Consider the following 21,990-nt stretch of genomic DNA (forward strand, 5'->3'; position numbering starts at 1 on the left):
GGGGGGCAGGCCCCAGGCCCTAAAAGAATATAGTATTCTATCGTATTGCAACTTTTTTTTAATGGAAGGGGCCCCAAAATTGCTTTGCCCCAGGCCCCCTGAATCCTCTGGGCGGCCCTGACAAAAGTTCTTTTCTATGTAATTCACTTCAGATACCAAGAATTACAGATTATGTGCGACTTCCCCGAATATAACTAATGTACTTAATACTGTTTGAATTCCCTGCATTATTCTAAGTGAACTGGCTCATGCCCTTTGCCAACTGGAAATAAACTTATTGGAAAATTGGCAAATGTGGGCCATAAATATACCCTATATATAAATAAGGAAAAGTTGTTACAAGTTATTCAGTTGTAATTCTGCTAAGAAGCTAAAAACCAAAGAATCCTGACAAATATATCTTTAGAGAAGCTGTACTACGAGATCAAACTATTTTAGAAATACATTAAGATTACTTATTTAATTGAGGTATTACATATTTTGATTAGATCAACCATCAAATGCTTAAGTATGAAATTTAGAATAATTTTGCCAAGCCACATTTATATCCTCCAATTCTGGATCTTTAACCTCCAATACAAAGCCAGTTTTCACCAGTCTAGAAAAGAATAATATCAGAGTGTGGCAGTCTATGACCACAATAATGGCAGTGCAACATGCTGCAGTGGGTCAGACCTATGACAATTCATTAAAAAAAAAATAGCTAAGTTGCTATAAAAGCAACAATTGCTTTATAAACTTTTAAACACAAAACATTAATAGAGGAAACTTGGAGGTAACTTGACTACAGCTATACAAACAAAGCCACTACAGAAAATTCGCCAGAGAAACAGAGACTAAACAAAACTGCATAACCTTGGACATAAAGGGACATTGTCAATTTGAAAGCTAGTTAATGTTTTAGAAAATTTGTTAAAAGCAGTTTCAGGTACTACCCCTGCCCTCTGCATTCACCAGGACTTCAAACTTCGCTAACAATGTTTAAGGCAGGAAGATTTTGGAGAGTGTTGGGGACAACTTCCTGGTGCAAGTGCTGGAGGAATCAACTAGGGCAAACAGGGAAGAAATGGTAGGACAAGTAGAAGTGGGTGGCAACCTGGGCAGCACTGACCATGAGATGGTCGAGTTCAGGATCCTGACAAAAGGAAGAAAGGAGAGCAGCAGAATATGGACCCTGGACTTCAAAAAGCAGACTTTGACTCTCACAGGGGACTGATGGGCAGGATCCCCTGGGAGGCTAATATGAGGGGGAAAGGGGTCCACGAGAGCTGGCTGTATTTTAAAGAAGCATTATTGAGGGCGCAGGAACAAACCATCCCAATGTGCAGAAAGAATAGCAAATATGGCAGGCGACCAAGTTGGCTTAACAGAGAAATCTTCGGTGAGCTTAAACACAAAAGGAAGCTTACAAGAAGTGGAAACTTGGACAGATGACTATAAAAATATTGACAGGTTTCAGGGTAGCAGCCGTGTTAGTCTGTATCCTCAAAAAGAACAGGAGTACTTGTGGCACCTTAGAGACTAACAAATTTATTAGAGCATAAGCTTTCGTGGGCTACAACCCAAGTTGTAGCCCACGAAAGCTTATGCTCTAATAAATTTGTTAGTCTCTAAGGTGCCACAAGTACTCCTGTTCTTTATAAAAATATTGCTCGAGCATGCAGGGGTGTAATCAGGAAGGCCAAAGCACAATTAGAGTTGCAGCTAGCAAGGGATCTGAAGAGTAACAAGAAGGATTTCTACAGGTATGTCAGCAACAAGAAGGTGGTCAGGGAAAATGTGGGACCCTTACTGAATCTAGTGACAGATGATGCGGATAAAGCCGAAGTACTCAATGCTTTTTTTTTGCCTTGGTCTTCACAGACAAGGTCAGCTCCCAGACTGCTACACTGGGCAGCACAGCATGGGGAGGAGGTGAGCAGCCCTCAGTGGTGAAAGAACAGGTTAAGGACTATTTAGAAAAGCAGGACATACACAAGTCCATGGGTCCGCATCTAATGTATCCAAGGGTGCTGAGGGAGTTGGCTGATATGATTGCAGAGCTGGGAAGAAAGTGGTGTATTCCTGAAACACTTTATTAAAGCAACCCCTAAAGAAATGTAACCCAGACAACTGGCTGCTGTCAGTAACAGCACAAGAAAAGCTAGTTAAACATGGGGAGAAGCAGAAACATGACTGTGAGATACTGCGTAAATGTGATTTTTAAGTTGACAAAATATATGAATCACAAAGAGATACAAGGTGGGTATACCAATGACTTTACAAGACTGTATTTATATGTTTTTCCAAATCACAAAGATTAAGCCAATAGGCACACTGATTTTACTTTTAAGAGTCCAGTTCAATATACACTATCTGTCCTCTTCACAAGATGATTTTTCAGGGCTTGTGTGGTGCAAATGGTACATAGATTTTTGGCTGCATCAGACCCTACACAGGCACTTCTTAAGCTAACTGAAAAAATCTTTGTTTAAGCACTGGGTAAAATACAGTGGATATTGATTAAAAAGACAGACCAAGATATTCTCCTGAATGTAGGACGATAATACTGTGCATTTGAAAAAGAGGTACTTACATTATAGTTTTAGGGTTTTGCAGCATACATGCCTTTGGTCCAAATGTGGTCACTGGGCATGGTCCATGCAAGGAGCGTGTCCTCCTGAAAAATGAAACACATGTAAGGAAATGCGGAATATAATTCATTCCTACTTCAAAGACACAGGTAATTTGGATAATGAAGTAGTTATGGTAAAAAAGGAGGGTGGGGGGAAATTACACTTCTAAAGTCTCAGTATGCAACTGATCAGCAAGTCAGTGTAATTCTACACAAATAACTGCACACACAAAGTTAAAATGCAGTTGCTGGTATCTACAGGGCTGCATTTGAGCACCATATGTTGACTTCAGTGATTATTGCAGTTGAAGCATTAGTAGAAGCTCATCTAGACTGTGTATAGCATGTAGAAATACTACTACACTTCTAGTATCCTACTACTGTACCAAACAGACTTACTTGACTTGTTCCAGCTTCACCTCCATTCCCTACACAGGAAACACCACAAACTCAATAATACCAGAGTGACAGCGAAGTTTCCCCTACACAGTTCTGCCAGTGTATGTCAATCCTGACCCACAACATTCCTGTTATTTCAGTCCTGGTTTTCTCCTGAGCAAAGGCTAGTAGATGTGCTGTTATGTAATGGGACAAAAGTCCACTAGAGATAGTAGGTGAAGATCAAACTCACTTGACTGTGACAATCAAGTCTTGAGCATAAAAATGAAAGACTAAAATCAACAATATAAACGCCAAATTCTTCTTGACTGTGTGAAAAGTGAAAGCATATATTGTTAAAAAACTAAACTCCCATATCAGAATTAAAAATACATAATTCTTGAAAGTCAACTTTTAGGGTTTTTTTTCAAAACTACTGTAAAGAATATGAATGACTAGTGACAGGTTTTTCCAATCATACAACATGAATCCTAAACCAATACTTAAGCAACAACCACCAACAATAAGAATCTAGAGCAGGGGTAGGCAACCTATGGCATGCGTGCCAAAGGCGGAACGCGAGCTGATTTTCAGTGGCACTCACGCTGCCCGGGTCCTGGCCACCAGCCATGCATTTTAATTTAATTTTAAATGAAGCTTTTTAAACATTTTAAATACCTTATTTACTTTATATACAACAATAGTTTAGTTATATATTATAGAAAGAGACTTTCTAAAAACATTAAAATGTTTTACTGGCACGGGAAACCTTAAATTAGAGTGAATAAATGAAGACTCGGAACACCACTTCTGAAAGGTTGCCGACCCCTGATATAGAGAATTAAAGAGTGTTCAGCTGTTAGATCGACCAGGTGATTACAAGCTTTTTAGGTAGTGCAGCAAAGTTCCTGAAGTTACAGCACATTAAGACACTACGCTACACGAGACTCTCAGCAAATTTTTGAAGAAGGCTTTACTAAAAGACAAGCAAAACAGCACATATATTCCAATTGTAATATTGCCCAGCAAAACAAAAAACAACAATGTCTGTGTTCTGTCTTTGTTATATAGTTCAATAGTTTCATGGCCTTCACTAAACATTTTGCAACAGAACAAGTTCACCATCCCGGCCCAATGGGGGCGGCAAGAAGCAGCACGGGCAAGCGATGTGCTGGCCGCGGCTTCTCGCCGCCCCCATTGGCCCAGGACGGCGAACCGCGGCCAGTGGGGGCCGCGATGGGCCAAACCTGCCGCGTCAGCAGGTAAATAAAACTGGCCCGGCCCGCCAGGGTGCTTACCCTGGCGAGCCGTGTGCCGAACATTGCTGACCCCTGTAATAAGCTATGCAAAATGATTGATACATATTGTATAGATACACAACACCCACCCCTAAAATATATTCTTAACAGGTATGCATATTTAAAAAGTACCCTATGTCTTAAACTGAGACATGCAGTGTGATCCTTGATAACCATTTTTGATAAAATTCACCATGCCTGGATACATTTTCAGGTCTTCGGCAATGTACAAGCCAGAATGATTTAATCCCCGTTGTATTAATTTAGATGGAATAAATGGACCAAAGGTGATAACTTAATCAATGTCCCTTTCTCTGGCCCAGTCTGGTCAGGACATCCCTCAGGATTAGAATAAAAAAGGTCCAGGGACTGAGAAGGTCCAGGGACTGGGGGGTGCCAGACATGATGGTAAGCTTGCTCAGTAGCTTTGGTTTGTTCTCCTTCAATGTTCTTCCTTTACCCACCCAGCCCCTCCAAAAAAAACTTTCTTTTAAGGATCCAAAAAGTGAGTGATGGGTAGAATAGCCCATCCCCTCATTAGTTTGTCCACCAATTAGGCCTAATATCCGACACACCAATTTTGGTTCATTAACTTATGGCTCCACATATTGGTTTTTAACAAGCATAACTTCAACAGTCCTTGGATTAAATCAATGTGGCATCTTTGGTTTTGACTAATCCAGTTTCTCTGGTTCTCATCCACATCTGTTATTATAGATTGTGCCATTTTATGAATTTAGACTCACTTCTTACAAATTGAACTCATGATTAGGGTAAATTTGTAGGCCTTATTATCACAACAGCCTCAATCCTGCAAACACTTAGGCACTTCAAATAATAAATCAATGGGACTGCTCATGGTAGTAAAGTTAAGCATGTGTATATTTGCAGTATCAGGGCCTTGTGCATGTCCTGAATTACTAGTATTTTTCTTACAAGAGTTTTGTTTGGAACGTTAAAAAAAAAAAAAAAAAAAAAAAAAAAAAGGTTCCTTTCCTTTTCTCCCCATCACCAGCCACTGAAAGAATTCTTGCATCAAAGGCTAAAGAAGCCAAATTAAGTGCAACTTCTGATAATTAACTGAATTATTATGTGGAAAAATACTATAAAATGATGCAGACAGCTGGCCAATGACTAGAGAAATCTTTCAGTACCATCACCACTGAGAAATAGTGGATTGGAATTATGCAATCACGTTTAAAGGAGGGCACACGGAGATACATAGAATATCAAATGCAAAAAATTCCTACTTTACCATCAATCTGTCTTGTTTGTTTGTTAACATTAATCTTTCCATCAACTGCACTATGACAAAGGCAGTAACTAGTTGATTTACACAGTTTGTAAAGGAATCCCAAATGAGGGGGGAAAACAAACAAAATTCACAATTTCTGGATTCAGCAATATTAGCATTTTCTCTCTAGTATAAGGGGAGGAAGGCAAGTGATGGAGAGTTGATACACACACTTTTCTGCTGCGGATATTCTAGTTCCAAACCAATTTTTAAAAAATTATTATTTGTTGATAGTCTGGTCAAATCATGTGAACAGACTGTATGAAATTTAAGAATGAATATGTCGGCATGTCACAGAGCCAGTAGACTTTTGATTGATAAAATATAAAACTGCATTTCAATAGCATTTTTCAGAGGATCAAAGTGCTTTACAAACATGAGCAAAGCCGAACATTGGCTAGATACCCATTTAAAGATTAACTTCAGGCACAGAGAGGTTATATAACTTATCAAGGTGTCACAGAAAGTTAATGGCACAACTGGGAATATAATTTAGTGATCTTGCTTGCCATTAGGGTCAAATGAGCTCCCAACCCATTTAGAAATAGAGTGACTTGACAAAAAATAAATGTGGCAGTGAAGATGAGATGCCATGAAAATTTCATCCAAAGACTGATCTAGATAGTATCAAATGTGATGATGTTTCGGAGATAGTAATAGGCCAATTTGGAGGCCTAGGAAAATGTGTCTACACCTGCAGCAGTGGGTTTCAGAGCCTAAGTCAACAGACTCAAACTTGTGCTACAGTGTTAAAAACAGCTACACAGATGTTCTTACTCTGGCTCTGAAACCCACTCCACTCCCCAGGTTTCAGAACCTGAGCAGGGGCATCTACATGGCTATTTTTAGCACTGCTGTGTGAGCTCAAGTCTGTAGAACCCGGGCTCTGAGAACTGCTGTCATGGGGGGTTATTTTGGCAATGAAGACATGCCCTAAGAAGCATAAAGGACAGCATGTGCAGGATTAAGCCAAACACAAGATATGAGTCGACAGTGTGCCCTTGTTGCCAAGAAGGCTAACAGCATTTTGGGCTGTATAAGTAGGAGCACTGCCAGCAGATCAAGGGACATGATCATTCCCCTCTATTCGACATTGGTGAGGCCTCATCTGGAGTACTGTGTCCAGTTTTGGGCCCCACACTACAAGAAGGATGTGGAAAAATTGGAAAGAGTCCAGCGGAGGACAACAAAAATGATTAGGGGGCTGGAGCACATGACTTACGAGGAGAGGCTGAGGGAACTGGGATTGTTTAGTCCGCAGAAGAGAAGAATGAAGAGTGATTTGATAACTGCTTTCAACTACCTGAAAGTGGGTTCCAAAGAGGATGGATCAAGACTGTTCTCAGTGGTAGCAGATGACAGAACAAGAAGCAATGATCTCAAGTTGCAGTGGGAGAGGTTTAGGTTGGATATTAGGAAAAAACTTTTTCACTAGGAGGGTGGTGAAGCACTGGAATGGGTTACCTCGGGAGGAGGTGGAATCTGCATTCTTAGAGGTTTTTAAGGCCAGGCTTGACAAAGCCCTGGCTGGGATGATTTAGTTGGGGATTGGTCCTGCTTTGAGCAGGGGGTTGGACTTGATGACCTCCTGAGGTCCCTTCCAACCCTGATATTCTATGATTCTATGACCCCGCCCCTACAGAGTCCCATTACCATTGCATCCAGAACCCCCCAACAAGCCCCTGTGCATCCAGATTCCCTCCGCACCTGGACCCCCACTGAGCTGCCCACACCCAGACTGCCCCACATAGAACCCTCTCAACCCATACCTCAACCCCCACACATATTAAGCCCCTCCACACTTGGATCCTGCCTTGCTGAGCCTGCCTGACCACACCTGGTGCACCTGGCACAGAGGGGCAGGGTCCAGGGGTGTTTCAGGGGCAGGCCCAGTCCTTGCGCTGTGTCAGGGCTGGGTGCAGTTTCACTGCTGAGTCTGTGTCCGGGGGCGGGGGGGAGAGAAGGGGAAAGGGAAGGGGGGGCAGGGGGAGCTGCACAGTTATCTCCCACCTCTGTGCAGCCAGTGGCCTGTACTCCTCAGTACCATGCTGGAGCCTCCACATTTATTTGACAAATAAAATTTGCAGAATGCCCACAGGAGTAATAGACTGTTGCAGAGGGGCTTGGTTGTCAGGCCATCAGAAATGCCTCCAGGGCCAGAAGACGTCTATAAGCACTGGTTCTGGCTCAGAAATTGGAAAAAAAACAGATTCCTAATTTTTCAGCAAATGTAATGGTGAAAAACCCAGCTTTCTAAGCATTTTTATGCAGGTGACCATGAGTCCCTTGGTCCTTATTGTGAAGTAAAAGCAACATAAAGCTAAGACAGGCAGGGTGTGGAGATCAAGAAAGACTTTTTCCTTGCAACTTTTATTTTGAGTAAATATTTGCCAACCATTACATATTAGATTATATGAATGAATTATGGGATAAAGTAAGAGGTGTATTTATTTCCTCAGCCTCAAAGAGTTGAGGCAGTAACTTGCAAAACTTTGCAGAGTAAGATACCAAACATACCCAAATGATTGAAGAATTGGGGCAAGCATTTCCAGTGTAATTACAAAAGGTTCTGATTTTTGTTTTGTACATTTAATAGAAGGATTAGATTAACTATTCCTGCATTACACCTCCAATGGAAATTTGAGTTCTGAATTTCAATTTAGCCTCAAACAAAGAGGGACATGGTCTAGTGGCCTGAACATGGGACTAATACCAGTTCTAACACAAGTTTACCTTGGAGAAGTCACAACCTTTCTGCCTCAGCTTCCACCTGCCTCCCCCAACCTGTAAAACATGGTTAAAGTTTACCTATCTCCCATATCTATTGGAACAATTAGCTAATGATTGTAAAGCACTATGTAAATGTTACCATAAGCATTATAGTCATTCCCACTGAAAAGTGACAACAGGGAAATAGTGCTGACTCTTTCCCAGCCCCAGAGAATTTACAATCTGCCAAATACAAAATTAAATGAACAGTGGAAGAAAGAGATACAACATATAAGCAAGTGATTGTGGTGACATCCTGTTATTTCCACATTTTTAAAAAAGTGTGAATAAATTTGTATTCTATTAATAAAAACAAATATAAAAATTTCTTCCTTTCCAGCAGGCCAATAAAACCGCATTTATTGATATCAGAGACACATGATGGGTGAAGTTGGACCAACTTCTGTTGGTGAGAAAACAAGCTTTTGAGTTTACACAGAACTCTTCTTCAAGGTGACTTAACTGATGTGTCAGTACAATGTATTAGTATAAATTTCAAGCATTGCTGAGCCTATCGGAGGAGGAGACATTAACAGATATTTTTATACTTATCCTTATTTATTCTATTATTAGCAAGAAGAAAAACAAACATACAAGGACTTGAATTACACTATTTCTGAATAGTATATTAAGGATGAACAAGAATTACAAGTACGTGTGACAGAATGAAGGCAGCACTGATAAAGTCTCCATACATTTTGAAATGATCATATTTTAAATTAGGATAGTAAACTATTCCCTTGCCTATGTCCCCTCCCACAGCTTCCACTCCACTCAAATTTCCACCCCCCCAATTGTTCTGTCCCTTTCACCTGCATATTTTATCAAACCTTAAAGAGTGGCATGAAAGAAACTCCTTCCTGCTCCTCCTACAAAGGGCAACCTCTAAATACTCCTGTTCCCACATGGCATTTAAGCAATGAAAGTTATACACAACTCTACGTGTTTGCAGTATTACAACATTGTGCACTGTATGGATTTGTATCTTTAAGGACCTGATCCTGCATGCTGGATCATAACCTCAACTCCTGTGGCATTCATTGAGAGTAGAAGCAGCTCAGAAGCTTAGAAGATCAGATCCTCAACTCTGACAAAGAAATTCATATTTGATACAATTTACCCAATGTACAGCACCATGTACATCTTTCTAAGGCACTATATAATTAAAATAGGTTTTAGGTAAGGGTGTTATCAGGATCGAATACATGTGTCATTTAATCAAAGGATAAGATTCTTTTATTAAGTGAATAGAGATAAGAAGGTATTACTAACATTTTCTATTCTATTTATAATGTACTAATGTGCTTTAGAAATGTATTGAACTGTGTGGAGAGAGCGCCTGCTAAGTTGATACATAGAGAGAAGTACTCAGTTACAAATACTGCACAGCAAATCTAAGATAATTTTAATTTGACATTTTACAAATTCCTTTGAACTGGTGGTGAAAGTATCACAAAACCAGCCAAAGAGTGACTTAGTTAATGAAATATCTTTTTAAGTAATAAACCTCATTCAAACTACGAATGGATATATATCCCTGACTGCAAAGATAGATTGTCGTTTCAGACCAATTTCTATCCATCAGAGAGCAAGCTAAACAAAAGAAAATGGAAACAAATTAAGAAATGTGTGTCCAATAGAAAAAAAAAGCAGGTTTCCTAACTAAAAAAAAAATAAAATAAATAATGAGTTGGAAATATTCACACCTAGAAAGAGAGTAGAATTTAGGCCAACAGGACTTTTACTCATGTAGACTAATATTAGGTGTTTAAAATCCTATGAACACAATCAAATTTCTGCACTTAAATGCTATTAATTATATGATACATTTCTACATAAATACTTTGTTTTCTTATATTGTACTGTGCAGTCCATAGGCAACAACAGGTAACTCCAAGCATTAAAAGGTTTCCACTGACCCTGCAAGAACATCCTCCAAAATTTTTTAAGTACATTAGCTTTATGTCCCTAAAGAAACTCCATAGAAGCTGCACTTGTTAGAAAACATTTAATTAGCTTACAGTCTGTTTTGAGATCCTCCTGTCTTTGATTTGGGATTCCCTCTCCCTCAACCCCTTTTTCCCCACCCTTATAGTCTCACCTACAAATGCTCCACATTGCAGCAACAATACTGCTAGCTGCACAGTTTGGATGGGGGAGACAATCCTCTCTGGTAAGCAGCTCCTTTAGAATCTTGTCCATGCCCCTCAGGCATCTGGAGGGTCAGAGTTCAGTAGTGCGAGGTACTCCCTCCCTCCCTCAGCAAAGCATACTGCCTCCACAGTACAGTCTTTACCTGCCATTGTTGGTCTGAGGAATGCCACATGAGAAGTTAAATCCAGGTTCCCCATGTCACAGAAGATCATACTAGTAGGTTAACAATCTGATTCAAGGAAGGCAATAGGCTATGATCTATGAATAAAATGACTTCTGTGCCATCACCCATTACTATACAGCTGAAATGCATCCAACCAGGTTCTTACCATGTATGCTAACTCTAAATGGAGCTGTGCGAAAGATCTGGTATCAAGTCCAGCTCTGCTCCTATAAGGAAATCTGAACCTTCTTTTTGGATTATATTACTATCAAGCTATTAAATGAATGTACCTCAATGTCACAATTTGTTCCATACTTCATTTTTGTAAGGTGTGTAAAACGGGAAGTTGGATCCTTTGCATAATGGTTGACTTAAAACTGACAACAATGTAACAAATTGTATCTATCTACTCTGTAAAACACTACAGACCTCTGTTAAATAAAGCCACATGTATCCTCGTAAAATTGTCCCTATAAAGAACTTGCCAGAACTAGAAAAATTACTTGAACGCCTGTATACCTATTTTCTCAGTTATGGGCAAGTTCTTTTAGTATATTATAAACACTGCAGCTATGCACTGCATCCACAAGTCCTATGCTTTGTAAGAAAAAAAATGTGAAAAGCTATTACTAGGTTCAAAATTCTCTCGAAGCCAGCAGATGATATACCAATGACTTTTTTTCCTTGGTAACATACTTCTAATCTCAGGAGCTATTTAAGGGTTACCTCACTATGTAAATACAGACTAGAAAAGCAAACACAAAACTTGGGTAAATTTCACTTTTGCCCTACTTCTACAAAAGCAGGAAACTTCCTGCTCATTCAGAAAGAATCAGCAGCATAGAAGATTCAAGTCTAGTTTATTTCATACCTGAATTCTTTGGTGCTTCCAAAGGCTGGTGAAGCAGACAAACTGCGGGTCTTAGCCCGACCCCGGATAGGGTTAGCACAGCTCCAATCCTCATCATCATGACATGCTGAGCAATGAAAAGCAGATTCAGAGCTCTCATCATCTTTACTGATACAAAGGTTTTCTTGTTCTGTCTCCATGGTGGAAGTAAAGGAACTTCAGCTGGGGGAAATACAGCTTCCTTTGGGGAAAGAAGAAGTATGATTTTACTTTATTTCAAATTTTGGAGAGTAACAAACCACAAATTAAATGGACGCTATCCAAGTTCATAGGCATAGAACATGACACACACTTCTCAAGATATTCTTGAAGAGATTCCCACCCTGCGGGGAATTTCAGTGCTCTGACAAATCACAAGAAAGAAACCGGCAGTAGGATGGAGGGATTGAGTGAAGTGCATGTGTGTTAATGATGCCGGTTACCTGGGCTGTTTAGGGCCACTTTCGGCTGCAATTTTAAGACATTAAAATAAGATTGTAAAGAGCTGGTAACCACTTTCTGTTATAAAAGAAATACTGGACAAAAGCCAAAAGTCATTCTTAGAAGTAACATATCAAAATCTGCAATTACTATTGTATACCTGGATTCATCCTCATCAGGTAAGCGGGAGGCATCCCTAAGTTGCAATGTACAATACACTTGGTCTTAAGAGCATTTTTAGTAACTGTGAATCCAGACAAGGGGGAACAAGGCATCACATTATGCAGTCCAATACTTTTTTCTACCAAAGCAACTTTATTAGCCTGATATCTCTGTGACAAACAAAGCTGTGGAGCAAATGAACAAGAACTAAAAAATTTGGTTAAGCAGTTCCAGAACACTGAACTACTTGGAAGGAATGGACCTGCTAAAGTAAAAAAATTAAAACATTTTGAGAGAATTTGAATAGTTTACTGAATATATATATAAATAAAAACTAAAACTAAAAAAAAAAAAAAAACTGGTTAGTTTGAGATCTCTGTTCTTCTTGTCGCTCCCACCACTTCCAGCAATGTAACTTCAGGCACAGCTCCCATCTGAGACTAAGCAACTAGCAGAATGTCAGGAACAGCATTGCAGTGCACCTAAAAAAGGAACTCTAAGTGGACTTTCTTTCTTAAAACCCTATTTAGAGAAGGTGGGGCCCTGCCAGGCACACAAGTCTCAAGTCTGAGCATACAGTTTTACACGGGATTTCTAGCCTTAAAAAAAAAAAAAAAAACAAAAAACACGAATTTCAAGAAGACAAAACTGGCATTGATGCCAACTCTACTGAACGCAAGAAGAAATTATGAAATAATCCTGTACTGCCAGGGAATAAATGGATAAAATGATCTACTAGGTCTTTCCCACCTTCAAGATCTATGAGTCTACCAACCTGTTAACAGAACTTCATTCTGAAAGTCTGCTACAACATCAATATATATTTTTAGTCACATTTGGTAGATAACTAGTTACATACGAGTAGCTTCTCTACATAAAACATTATACACTTCCTCCTTAGAGGATGTAAGATAACAATGGAATAAGCCAACTCATTTTAAGTCCTTGAAATGTTTACTTTCCCCACACATGTTAAGAATCTACATTTGCGCGTATCCATCTGAATATAGCTAATGAATAATCCTTCTCTATATATAAACAGCAAACAAATTTCAGTTTAAAAAGGGAATCTAATCTAATTTAAAAAGGGAATCTAAGGATAAACAGTGATTAAAATAATTAAGCTTGGATTAATATTTTATACTTACTCTTTAATAAGATCAACAGAAAATAGGTTATCTTGCTATAATATTTGAAGGATTACACTTTTACAACTGCACCTCCTTTTGAACAGATTTCCTAGTACATACTGTGAAGAATGTGATAGTATGGGATATTAATTAGGAAAGACTGATAAACTAGGGAGGTAAAATATTAAACGGTAAGCATTAGTCTTACCAGTTAGGGTAGGTTAACCATTAACCCCCAGCCTCTTTCCCTTTAATTGGTTAACCAGTTAAACTATATAATTGTAAGCATTTAAATGGTTAAATTTTAAAACAATATTTACATCCCTATGGTAAACAAATAAGCTAATAAAAGTAATTTGCAGTGATATAGCTGTGCTGATCCCAGGATATTAGAGAAACAAGGTGGGTGAGGTAATATCTTTCTTTCACCAACACAAGTTGGTCCAATAAGACAAGCTTTTGAACTTACACAGAGCTCTTCTTTGGGTCTAGGAAAGGTACTCAGAGTGTATTTTCACACAACTTGTCTTTCTAATGATAGTAAGGATACTTTGACATCCTATAGCACAGGGGTCTCCAACCTTTTTAAGCACAAAATCACTTTTTGAATTTAAGTGCAACCCAGGATCTACCTCAAAGAAAATGTAGAAATAACAGTAATCACACAAACCCGAACACCCTTGCCCCGCCCCCTCCCCAAGGCCCTACTCCGCCCCTTCTCCAAGGCCACGTCCCGCTCACTCCATCCCCCCTGCCTCTGTCACTTGCTCTTCCCCACCCTCACTGGGCTGGGACAGGGGTTTGGGGTGCGGGCTCTGGGCTGAGCCTGGGGCAGGAGTGCAGGAAGGGGTGCAGGGTCTGGGAGGGGGCTCATGGCTGGGGCAGGGGTTGGGATACAGGCTCTGGGAGGGAGTTTGGGCGCAGAGGACTCAGGACTGGGGCAGGAGGTTGGGGGGCAGGAAGGGGTTCAGGGTTGGGGCAGGGGGTTGGGGTGCGGCCTCTGGCCAGGCCCTGCTTACCTCAGGCGGATCCCAGGCGGCAGCACAGCGGGACTGAGGCAGGCACCCTGCTTGCCCTGGCCTCGCACTGCTCTCGGAAATGGCCAGCACATCCCTGCGGCCCCTGGCGGGGGCAGAAGGGGTCTCCATGCGCTGCCCAAGCGCTGACTCCGCAGCTCCCAATTCTCCCGGCAGAGAATTACAGTCAATGGGAGCTGCAGGGGCAGAGCCCCCTGCCCACCCCAGGGGCTGCAGGGACATGCTGGCCACTTCCGGGAGCTGCACATGAAGCCCCCTGGCCCCGCTTACCTCAGGCGGCTCCCAGGCAGCTGCACAGCAGGGCTAAGGCAGACTCCCTGCCTACCCTGGCCCTGAGCCACTTCTTGAAGTGGCCAGCTTTTCTGGCAGCGGCTCCGGGAGGATGGTGGGGGGGCAGAAGGCTCCACACACTGCCCCCATCTGCAGGCACTGCCCCCACAGCTCCCTTTGGCCGCAGTTCCCCGTTCCCAACCAATGGGAGCGGTGGGGGCGGTGCCTGCAGGCAAGGCAGCGCGTGGAGACCGCCTTTCCCCCTCCACCCCGGAGCAGCTGCCGGACATGCCGGTCACTTCTGGGAGCGGCGCCAGGCCAGGGCAGGCAGGGAGCCTCTGCCTTAGCCCTGCTATGCCACTGGACTGTTAGCGGCTGATCTCCTGGTTTGGCTGCAGGAGGGTTGGCATGACAACCCTAGGCTGAGACCGAGATCAACTGTCAGAGGCTCCATGATCGACTGGTCGATCATGATTTACTGGTTGGTGACCACTGCTATAGCAACTTTCCAATGGTTTCAAAGTACCTTACAAATATTAAGCCTCACAGCACCCTATTTTAAGATACAGAAATTGCCTCTAGCATGAGATACTGTTTCAAAACTATCACTGGTTCATTATTGACTCACATGGAAATGACACCTACTGAATCACCAACCACCACTTCCTTCATTCCTGACATGAATTACATCCCCATTCCATAAGGACACAACTACAAAAATAGATACAATTTAGTGGCATGCATTAGTTATCAATTTATAATGTCCTTCACTTTTCCAAGATACAAACATTTAGTGGCTTAGAGTCACCTATGAACTTGAGCTTGGAAATACTCATTTCAACATACTTTTGACTTTCCTAATATCTAGGAATTTCAGAAGAGGGGCTTGGCTTTTAGACAGACTAAGAGCATAATGGCATACTAATGTGTGTGCCAATTATTTGATTTGTACACACAATTACTGTAATGGTGCATATACACACACATACACACACACACACAAGAGTCAGAGTTTGGCTCATATGTACATTAATACTATAGAAATTACTTTTTGACATGGAAAATTATGCATCTAAGCTCTTGTTTGTACCACGGGTTTATACAATTTCTCAAAAGGAGTACTAGCTGCTTCTGAACTAATCAAAATACAAGTCACTTAAAAATTATCTAACTTTAAGGAAATAAGCCACTTTAAATATTAGATATTAAATGCCTAAAATAAAATATGAAAAGAGTATTTCAACATATTAGTATTTTAAATGTCATGTGCTGAAAAATCCCTTATTCAGTTTATTTGGGTCCATTCATCACCTTTTAAAGTAGTTATTACAGTATTCTTCAAAGATTCATTTGTTTGTCACAGGTGTTAGTGACACCAAACATCTGTTTTGATATAATCCTGGACTGTATTCTGAATTATGTAAAATAACCTTCCCACAGAAAATGCCAGGAAGTTTTCATTTAAAATTTTACCTTATGACTTGCATATAAAGTATAACCAAGATTATATTTCAGTTTAGATGGTCACCAAGAAAGCCCTACAGAAAGTTAGAAAAACAGAATTCTATTTCTGTCTATGCCTAGTGGTGCTTTTGAAATGTATGTGATCCCAGTACACTGCATCTATGAATTAACATTTTAAGACAATCCAATGCCTCAACTACCCTCTACTTCTACCTCTTTGGTGTTTAAGGAATTATTGGTCTGAGTATCAGTAAGTCTTTGAAGTGGATTCCTGTGTTCTTCTAAGCTAATATCAGCCAAACCTGGAGTAACTATAGCAAGTCAAGTGCCGATAGTGCCAAGTGACCAATATGTTTCATTTCTTATGTGGAGCAAAAGCCAAATACTGGTGACAGCCCGATAGCAACTAAAATGACAATCACGCAAGAAGTCTATTTTTTTAATTCATGTGAAATTGTTTTTATGATTGTTATTCAGCACTCCTAGTGATTTTGCCAGGGTGCTTTATAAATAAATTTATTATTAATTACTGAGTATTTATTTTGGTAGCTTGAATACTGTATCATTAGTAAGATCCATTCATTCTAATAAAAGTGTTCAATTCTTATATTAAATTCACCTAAAAAAGCGTCAGGCAATGATATGTCAAGTTTTCACAGCTATTTCACTGTAACATTATCAAAGATGAAAAAAGTCTGAACTTTTAAATTCAAAATTATTTATTCTTTGTATTATCATAGTGCCTAGAAGACCCAGTTATGGGTCAGAACCTCTTATGCTAAGCGCTATACAAATACAGAACATAAAAACAAAAAAAAAAAGATAGATTGTAAGCTCTTTGGATTAGGGTCTAAGTAAAAAGACAAGAAATTGATACAGATGGGGGAGAACAAGGAAACAGTATTGGTCACCATGATAAGCAGTTTCTCAGCACAGCAGCAGCTTAGCCACTCTCAAGTTTTGTATAGGCATCTTGGCAAAATTCTCCTTTGAGGAGATTTTGAAGGAGGATAATGAGTTAGTTTTGCAGATGTTTACAGGTCACTCCTCCCAAACATAAGGAGCAGCCTGGGAAAAAGCATGAAGGTGCTTGTTAGAAAATTCAACAAGTGGGCAATGAAGGCTAGCATCTTGGGCCAATCATAAGAGAAGGCTGTCATCTCAATACCGAACCAGGGATGATAGGTAAGGTGGGGATAGAACATGAAAGGACAATTGTGCTATTATATTGATCCCTTCATAGGGAGTTTACAATATCTAATACGGTATATATGGGTGTTTCCCTCATTAATACTTTGGGAAGTAGATCAAAGTGAAGTTAGATCAAGAATTGTACAACAGCCTTCATACATATATCATACCATATATACATTTTTATTAGATAACCAGAAATTGTACTGGACATTCAGATCACACCATTTGATCTGTTACAGATCTATTATCATTACTATTGACTTACTGTAATTCTCATAAGGGTAAGAAGACCGTTACATTCAGAAATCATTATCTTAGCTTCCTTTTCTATTAATTTGCATTATGCCTGTTCTGTGTCATTTATTCAGTAACTCAAGGAGTCCTCTTCACCAAGAAGCCAGTCAAATGGAGGATTTCCTTATATAGCCATTTGCACCCAAAGGTTCCCCTTCAGTCCCACCAACAATGGAGAAGCATGTGTCAGCTGGACAAGTGTTTGTTTTGGTTTTTCATGTTTTAGTTACAGATTTCCCTCCCACCCGCTCATGTGGATGGAGTCAAGAAGTACTGCACGCTACAATCACTGAAAGCACTTGTGACTCCCAAGCATCTTTCCAGTGGATGGTTATACAACTTCTAACTCTTCTATTTCCAGTGAAAAACAGAAAGCACCACTGTAAAGAGTCAAAAATACCCGAGTAGAAACTTTTCTGCAGCAGCCCTCCTCCCCAAGATCATCTGTGCAACACTTCAAGCCACATTCTAGCTGTATTGTTTCTCTTCCTCTTTAATGTATAGCAAAGATAAAAAGAGCAGATATAACTAGATTGCAAGGCCCAGAACAAAACTGAAATTCCCAGCCACTTCCCCAACAGTTCAACCATCAAGACTGTGTGGTTTAATAAAAAAGAAGCCATGTTATTAACCAGCTAAGAGTTCCTTCATATGACAAGGTGCAATCACAGGCGAGAGGGGGTTATTCTGTCTGTTGAGTAGTCTCTTTTTCCGGCTCTGAGAGCACATCTGTATGTTTCCATTCCCTCAGTGCAGATTTAAGAATGATTATTCTTGGTTCACAGGAACTGTGAGAATTTTATGGTCTGTCAGTGTGTTTCTTAGGCACCACTTGAGACCATCTATGGCTTTGCTAAGGAAACCTGCACTGAAACTAGTTACACCACGAGGTACCCTCTATGTAAGATATATATGCACGAACCACATGCCAGCTGGTTACCAGTTTAAGGACCTGTACCAAGGAAGCCACATTTGATACACACAGGTCATGAACATTGGAGTGGCACATGCTATGTCCACAGTGCTTCAAGAACCACCAAAAAGACCCAAATATCTTTAGGCTTGGATTATTTTTTATTGGTAAATGTTGGTAAACATTAGTTTCACCACATGCTAACAAAAATATTGACATTTTAAATTATAAATATTGTAATTGAAATTTACAGATAGGCAAAGAACAAAATATGCTGCTCGAGAAGTCAGAGATTGATTTAAGGCTATTGTATTGATTTAAGGCCCTTGTATATTTTGATATGTTGACAATTTATGTTTTAACCATTATAAAGCTTTATTTTTGTGGCTCAGGGTGTCTACTGTCATTAAATTAGTACTGTCGTTACCTGCTGCCCATTATCTGGCCACCCCATAACTTCGCACAACTGTGAAAATTTAAACCCATAAAAATGAAAAAAGGCTTAAAATAAACATGGATACCCATCAAAATGATAAGAGAAACTAAAATTGAACTCTGCCAAGCCTAACCCTAGAGGCCAGTTGTGTGTCAAGCATCCTCCTGAGGGGCATTGCACGGCTGATGCCAACACACCACCAGCCATCCTGCAGGCACAACAAAATCTGGTGCCCCAGCATGCTCAGCTCCCCCAGGACAGGACTTTTACTGTGAGACATGGACATCCTCCTTCAGGGGACAACACCGGGCACCCCCACTCCCCAACTGGGAAAGTTACACACCAAGTCCCTGAGCCAGCCTCACACCATCCCACCCAGGGGCACGAGCTGCTGCCCGTAAGAAGGCACCACAACGACCCTGGCACCCTGGCTTTACTATCTCCTAGCAGCAACCCCTCGGCCCTGGGTCTGCCAGGCCCTTCCCACCTGGCTACCAGCCACCAGGACACCCCCCCCCACACACACACACTCCCTTCACCCCTCCCCACTCCATCACCCCCTCCACTTAACCCGCCCGCTCCATTCCATTCCCCCTCCCCTCCCACTCCACTCCATTCCCCCTCCCCCGCTCACCGCGCGGCGAGCTCTTCCCCCCTCAGAGGCCCGCGTGCCGGAACCGGTGGTATTGGCGGCGGTTACTCCCGTCCAGTGAGTGCGGCCGATAACTCCGGCGCGGCTCCATAGTCCGCCCTAGGTCCTCCGCCTCCTCACGAGACTCAGCCGCAGCCGGGCCCGCGGGGGGAGCCGGCAAAAAGAGGAAGGAGAGGGGGGGAGAGACGACAACCCTGCGCATGCGCGAGACCGCCGCTATTTCCCATTCAGGAGAAGGAGGCGGTAAGTGCAGCGGGGTTGCGTACGCGAGGGTCGGCCCGGAGTCCGAGGGCGGGGGCCGAGAGAGGAGGCTCACGCTAATACGCATGCGCCAAACTTCCTACGCCAGCGAAAGGGGAGCGAGGCAAAGGCGACGAACAACGACGCGCATGCGCGGGGTGCGGCTGGCTGAGCGCTGGCGCGATCCGCCTGTGTGGGCGCGTGGCGCTGCCTCGGCCGGCGGGCGGGCGGGCGGGCCGGCGGGGGGGTGGAAAGGCTGCGCGCAGGCGGAGTGGCTGCCCTCCCTGTGGGGGGGGGGTAATGCCGAGTCCAGTGGATTTGCCCCGCCCTCTGTTGTGGGGGTTTGCTCCATTGCAAGCGCCAGGCTGTGTTGGGACAGTGGGGAGTGAGGATCATGCTCCTTGGGGTCAGTGCGCTGCACCTTTTTGCACCATCGAGCCCCCCCCCCGGTCACCGTGTTACACATGCTGAGTGTTGCCAATTCCAGGCACTCATGAACCATGAGTCGGGCATAACAACCCCCACGAGAGCGGCTTAAAAAGCATGAGATTTTTTTTTTTAAAGATTAATTTTAGGCTTATGTTATTTCCCCAATTTTTGAGCTTGGGTCACGTTTTCAAACATGAGAACTAGAAACTTCTCCCTTTTTAAAAAAAAAACAAAGCCGAGATTTCCATCTCCTCACTAGACGGTAGACCGTGAGAGCTGGGGCTGTGCGGGAAAAGTGCAAGAGTTGACATTATTAATGCTGAAAAAATATTTCATTTGTATTACTAAAGCCATACTGTGCTAATCACTGTACAAACGTATAAGAAAAAAACAGCCTTGCCCAAAATAGTTAACAACTGAAGTTTAAGATGAGAGGCATATTAATTTTATCAGGACATCCCCAAAAGAATCTAGAAATTCTGCAAATCTCCAGTTCAGTGGATTCCTCCCCTCCAACCTCTTAAACTTCACATATTTAATTACAGTGATACTTGGTCACCTTTTTAGAAATCATGCTAATAGTTTGTGCTCCTTCCTACTCCCTTTTAGCGGATGCTTCCAAAGTGCTTTAAAAATCTTCTCTATGCCTCACAAAATCACTGTGAGGGGGGTATGATGTTGCACGTGATATGCTTTATGGAAATATGCTTATGAATATGACATAACTGGAATATGCTTTATACTAAGTACCCCTTGTTTGGTGTCATTAGAAAGCTTGTAATCCACTAAGTGTGTTCATCCTATTTGTTTGCATGTATTATTTCTATATCTGGAGTTAGGAGAATAAGATATAAACTTGTATCACTGATGTAAACATATTAAGTGGAAGCCATTAAGGGTGCTCCAGAAACAATCAGTTGTAAATGGCCTTAGTTACTTGAACGTCTTCCTGTGTACATGTGGGCCAGCCCATGGGGAACAGAGACTAAGGATGTTACAGTGACACATGACCATGTCATCTGATAATGAAATCTATCTTAAATGTGGTACTTTTTCATATAGAAGGAGGGGTGGGGACCCATAGAGACCAAAGATTCCCGCTTTGTGCCAAAGCTATAAAAGGGGGTGGAGCAGCACAAAATGGGCAGCCAGTCATGAGAAAACCCCTGCTTACCACCTGAGGTGTCTGATGGAACTAAGCAACAGAGGGTCCTGTGGCACCTTTGAGACTAACAGAAGTACTGGGAGCATAAGCTTTCGTGGGTAAGAACCTCACTTCTTCAGATGCAAGTAATGGAAATCTCCAGAGGCAGGTATATATCAGTGTGGAGATTATTCTGACCCACAAAAGCTTATGCTCCCAGTACTTCTGTTAGTCTCAAAGGTGCCACAGGACCCTCTGTTGCTTTTTACAGATTCAGACTAACACGGCTACCCCTCTGATACTTGATGGAACTAACAAAGACTGTACCAGGGGAAAGGATTGGGCCCGGACTAGGAAGGAGTCTAGTCTGTGAAAGAAGCTTATTCAAACATCTTTGCGGGTGAGATATTACCTGTAATCAGTTTCTTAATGTATTAGGCTTAGACTTGCATGTTTTGTTTTATTTTGCTTTTGACTTACTTTGTCCTGGCTATTATTACTTGAAACCACTTAAATCCTACTTCTTATACTTTATAAAATCATGTTTGTTTATTACTAAACCCAGAGTAAGTGATTAATACCTGGGGGAGCAAACAGTTGTGCACATCTCCCTATCAGTGTTATA

At 41.5% G+C, this 21,990-nt stretch overlaps 2 protein-coding genes across 3 annotated transcripts in view; one reads left to right on the forward strand and one right to left on the reverse strand.

Annotated features, from left to right (window-relative positions):
• NADK (NAD kinase) overlaps positions 1 to 19,713 on the reverse strand; it is a 34,162-nt gene extending 14,449 nt beyond the window's left edge. Inside the window, exons 1-3 of one of the 2 annotated variants that reach the window (XM_054008938.1) lie at positions 19,535 to 19,713; positions 11,542 to 11,761; positions 2,576 to 2,659 (exon numbers count right to left, since the gene is read on the reverse strand). In XM_054008938.1, the coding sequence (XP_053864913.1) occupies positions 2,576 to 2,659; positions 11,542 to 11,720 (263 nt within the window). In that variant the 5' untranslated portion in view covers positions 11,721 to 11,761; positions 19,535 to 19,713. Of the gene's footprint in view, positions 1 to 2,575; positions 2,660 to 11,541; positions 11,762 to 13,310; positions 13,403 to 19,534 lie in introns of those variants that run through there. The other variant, XM_054008939.1, reaches the window with a different exon arrangement.
• The window catches only part of CALML6 (calmodulin like 6), a 190,437-nt gene continuing 188,152 nt past the window's right edge, over positions 19,706 to 21,990 (forward strand). Inside the window, exon 1 of the mRNA XM_054008949.1 lies at positions 19,706 to 19,795. The gene's annotated coding sequence lies outside the window, so the exon portion shown is untranslated. The remainder of the gene's footprint in view (positions 19,796 to 21,990) is intronic.

Source organism: Malaclemys terrapin, chromosome 19, assembly GCF_027887155.1.
Source record: "Malaclemys terrapin pileata isolate rMalTer1 chromosome 19, rMalTer1.hap1, whole genome shotgun sequence".
Lineage (NCBI taxonomy): Eukaryota > Metazoa > Chordata > Testudines > Emydidae > Malaclemys > Malaclemys terrapin.